The sequence below is a fragment of the Acyrthosiphon pisum genome, chromosome A1, assembly GCF_005508785.2.
Source record: "Acyrthosiphon pisum isolate AL4f chromosome A1, pea_aphid_22Mar2018_4r6ur, whole genome shotgun sequence".
Taxonomy (NCBI): Eukaryota; Metazoa; Arthropoda; class Insecta; order Hemiptera; family Aphididae; genus Acyrthosiphon; species Acyrthosiphon pisum.
Window position 1 is genome coordinate 110,884,912 of NC_042494.1, and position 4,733 is coordinate 110,889,644.

Genomic DNA, 4,733 nt, shown 5'->3' on the forward strand with positions numbered 1-4,733 from the left:
TCGAAATAAATAATAATTGTTATTAGGAACCATATTTTCATATAAGTCTATTAATACAAATTTGGGAACCAATCACAAAATATCTTCATTTTGAGATTATAACTTCAACTTACTTCAGAAATAAAAGCTAATTATTAATAAGCTGTGTTGCCTACTTATTAGATTACTAAATAATAGAAACCTTACAAAGTCGGTAAGCACTTTTGGTTTTATTATGTGTATTGTTTACAGGTTAACAAGATAATCAATTATTCGTTGTCCCTAGTTAAGTAGTTGAGAATTAAATAATTTAAATGTATTTAACGTGTATTTTGTTTTATATATTTAAACACAATTAATAATAATGATACAAATATTAATACTTGAATATATTTTTTTTTAACTTGGTTTAATTATAATATGTCGAATTGGAATAAAAATTCTTCAATTTTGTTTCTTTAATTAAAAAAAAAAATTAACAATTATTTCTATCACTACTACTGGTTAAAACAAAATATATAACATATTATTATTTTATTAAATAATAATGATAAAAAAAAAAAAAATGTAAACATCTTTCATAAACTCTAATTTTTATGTAGTTAGGTATGTAGTATATTATACAATGAGTTACACCAGTAATTATTTAAATATTGCATATTATAATAGTATAATAGGTAATTATTATAACAATGGTTATGTTTGCGTATATTTGACAAATTGTACGTGACACTTGAATTATATTTTATGACACTAAAGATTATAGTATTTATATTATTATAAATATATAATATTATATATATTTACCGAATAATAATTGTGTGAGTAATATTATGACCAATTTTAATTTTGTGTTCATCCAGATCATCTGGATCATCAGTGAACATCACACATAAGAAAGAGTTTATTATTGTTTAAAAATTAATTTATGCTGTATAATAAATTCTCATTAAAAAAAAAAAAATCCCATAACTTTTTAGTATAGGTTAGGTTGAAATAAAGTTATTTAGATCAAACAAAATAATACGATACACTATAATATTTTTATGAGCTATAGTAGTTAATTATATCACAATGTTAAATAATAAGAAAAACTTATGTAGTTATATGTTATTAGTACAATACGGAATTATTTAGTTGGAAATCAAGTATTTATTTTAAGTGAATTATTTTTAATCATTATATTATACTGTATAGTTACATAAATTGTAGTCAAATGAATAATAAAAATATGTACAAGTAAACAAATAATCTAAACAGTGTAGTATCGATTACAAGAAATTTTAAACGATTAAATAATAATAATAATAATAACATTTCAATAATAATTTCTCCACTACTATAGATGTTCTCCCATAAGTGTATTGTAGGGTAGCCGTTTATACGTTTAGTTACGCTGAATTAACTATTTTATTTTTTACATTTTCAGTATTTTTCTAATTTGGGAAAACATAGGTAATCCAATGCAATAATAATGCGACCTATCATTAAACATACAAAAAAAAAAAAAATACAAATACAAATACAAATGAAATATTTAAATTTAAAATAACAGATATTTACACAACGATAATATACATAATATATAATATGATATCATTACTATTATTTTCAGTTGTCAATCGCTATCATCCGTACGACAAATTGATTGAAATATTACTAAGTTATTTATATGCAAAGATACATCGTTTACGGTTAAGACTACATTCTAATATTAGTTGAATGAATAATATTATCATAACTACCTATTAAATATAATATAATATTATTCAATAACGTGTTATGCAGCACAGTGATTTTTTGTAGAACAAAATAATAGGTACTTATCATTACATGTCGTAGGTATGGTACCTACCTTATATTATTTAGACCCAAAAATTGCAAAAAAAAAAATAAACGATGATCGGTGTTCGTTTCGTACAGTTATAACTACTCACAGTTATTGAAATATAATAATAATAACAATAATAATGATGATGATGATTATGCGATATCATAAGTGTACCTACCCGTTATAATACGATTTTCGACGAACACGATACGATATAATATATTATTATTTATTATTGTTTTAGAGTTTACAATGAGCGATAATGGTTGGTTTGAATTGCGTTTCGTCGTCGTCGTCGTCGTTGTCGTTGTGGTGGTTGCAGGCGATGTGCGTTTCACGTGCGACAGAAATAATGGCCAGCGGCGTATCCTGGGTCGGGTGTGGAGGAGGATGCTGTGGCCTGAGCGTGCACTCATCAGATGGAACGAAATGAACTTCCAGGGCTGTCGCGGGACGAGTAGAAGCTCAGGTAGAAGCACAGCAAGAGCAGCGCCACCGAAGAGCCCAGCATGTACACGGACCACGACAGATGACACGTTCCTTTGAACAAAAATTTAAAATGTATTATTATTACATAAGTGGAATTATTGCGATCACTCGCGTTAGAACGGTTATTAGGTGTTGTTTGAAAATTGCAACGATTGCATTAAAATACCTATAATATTAAACATCCTTTTAAACGAAGTTTCCTCTACCTCTTCTCTCTCGCTCGACTTCGTCTGCGACAGTTCGACTGAAGCCTATTGCGTACCTACCTGCCACACGCTGGCATCGCAATGATAATATTTAGAAGTCCAAAGTTATATTAAAGTAACTTTTTAGTACATTTATACAATAATTCAAATAGACTGGATAATACATTAATATTAATAACATGTAGAATAAGAATAATAAACGTATAACCATAGTGTTAACATATAATAATAATAGTATAGTTAACTGAACTAATTCATTCGAAATGATGGGCAATCCTGATTCTTGGTCGTCCTAACAAGTGGTTGGTTTATGGAATAGTTAGTGGTAGGTACTTATAGCAATAAGAAAAGGAGACTGGAGAGTTGGTCAAAGAGAACAATTATAGGATATTTTGAAGTTTAGGCAATTTAAGAGGGGATGGAAGTCAATAACTTACAAAGAAATTTTACATTAGCTTCAACTCTTCCGTCAGCTAGAGAGGACAGACCAAAGAACTGAAAGTATAACTGGAGTGTAGTCGTGCGGTATATGTTCAATCTTTAGTACAAAAGCAGCAAAATTTAGACGCAAATATTATAAGACTATAATAATATAAGTTATACTATTTTATACTTTTATGATATGTTTTTGTAAAGGTGTAGTTACACCCGTCCTTAGAGATAAGAGAGGTGGACCTGTACTTTTTACTCAAATTTGGAGTCTCGCGTTTAAAAACAAACACAGGAAAATTAGTTATATAGGTTATATTATTTCAAGCATTTAAAATGTTATTTTTCTTAGAGAAATAACAAGAGATTTCTTAGAAATAAAGTAGTGAGTTACTTTAATATTTATTAAGTTAATAACTGTCCCGGTGAAAGCTAAGGGAAAAACCAAGGGATACTACAGTAATAGGTATTTTCAGAAAACTTAAGATCTTTTTTTGTAGCATTCACAAAGCAGCTCGCATAGCCTTAATTTGATTCTTGGAGGTATAAAATAGTTGGTCGTAGGTACTAGCGGCTATGACTTTTTTTGGTGTAATACAAAGACAACACTATTTTTTCTGCTTCTGTCGAAAGATAGACAAATTCATTTTCGTTTATATTAGAATCAGTAAATAAAAACGTTAAAAAAATTGATTATCTTACAGATACTTTTAAGTACTCGTAAATGCAGTATGTTAGGCTTAACAATTATTTTCGTACCGAGCCTCGCAATATTATGTTTGTCCTAGGCCCCACAAATCCTATAAGGACTGTCATCCGTGTAATTTATAGTTCTTTGGTAAGATATTGTTTCAAGTTTTTGAGCAGATGATCAAAGACGTTATTAAGTAGTTATTTTTATTATCTTATATAAGCTGCGAATGATGGTTCCAATTATGGTTTTTGAGATGGTGGAAATATTTTAAAACGGTAACGTAAAACACGAATTCGATTATACGACATAAATTGTTTTCAGCATTTTTACAATTTTAAACACTAAGTATTTTATATTTTCAGAGAATTATTTTACAAGTCCAAGTGTAGAACATCAATGAAATAAGAAAAAAAAACATTTTACTGTTTAAGAAACTTTTAAGTTAGATAGACTATCATACTTACAATATATAATAACAATTGTAGATACTTAACAAATACGTAATTTACTGAAACTTCGATCATTTTCATAAAATTAGTATGTCCATCAGTTCTACCATCAAAATGTAAAATCAGTTTCTACATTACTGTAAACAATTATTATTGTTAGTTAGATTTAAAAAAAAATATATTGATTTTCTCCTTTCAAAATGTATATTTTATTTTATATTAATTTTAAATGAATAATGCTAAGTACGTATAACTTATGTGATACTTTATATATTAATAAATTAAGTTACCAAACATATTTAGAAAAAATATGAGTTATATATTCAGAAAATGTCAGTCCTTCAAAAAATATGTCTGTTAGTTTAGCCTATTAATAAACTGAGGGGACAATATTGTAGGCGTATAGTCTAAGTGGCAATTTACTCCACATAAAGTATATTATCTAATAAAGACTCTTACAAAAACGCCTATTGTAATGTATTCATTATTGAATATGCAAAATTTTCTTCAGAGGATGTCAGCGCACTATTTGTTTTCTCTCTCTGACCCACGCGCAACATATACAAAACGCATTAACGCAGAATCATTTTTTCTATGTTTTTAAATAATCTTAGAGTAAAATTATTCATTACAAAAAAGATAGAGAATAATATTTT

At 27.4% G+C, this 4,733-nt stretch overlaps 1 protein-coding gene across 1 annotated transcript in view; it reads right to left on the reverse strand.

Moving 5' to 3' along the window:
• Positions 1-499: 499 nt before the first annotated feature.
• LOC100574734 (LHFPL tetraspan subfamily member 1 protein) overlaps positions 500-4,733 on the reverse strand; it is a 266,810-nt gene continuing 262,576 nt past the window's right edge. Inside the window, exon 6 of the mRNA XM_003245649.4 lies at positions 500-2,350. Within this exon, the coding sequence (XP_003245697.1) occupies positions 2,226-2,350 (125 nt within the window). The 3' untranslated portion in view covers positions 500-2,225. The remainder of the gene's footprint in view (positions 2,351-4,733) is intronic.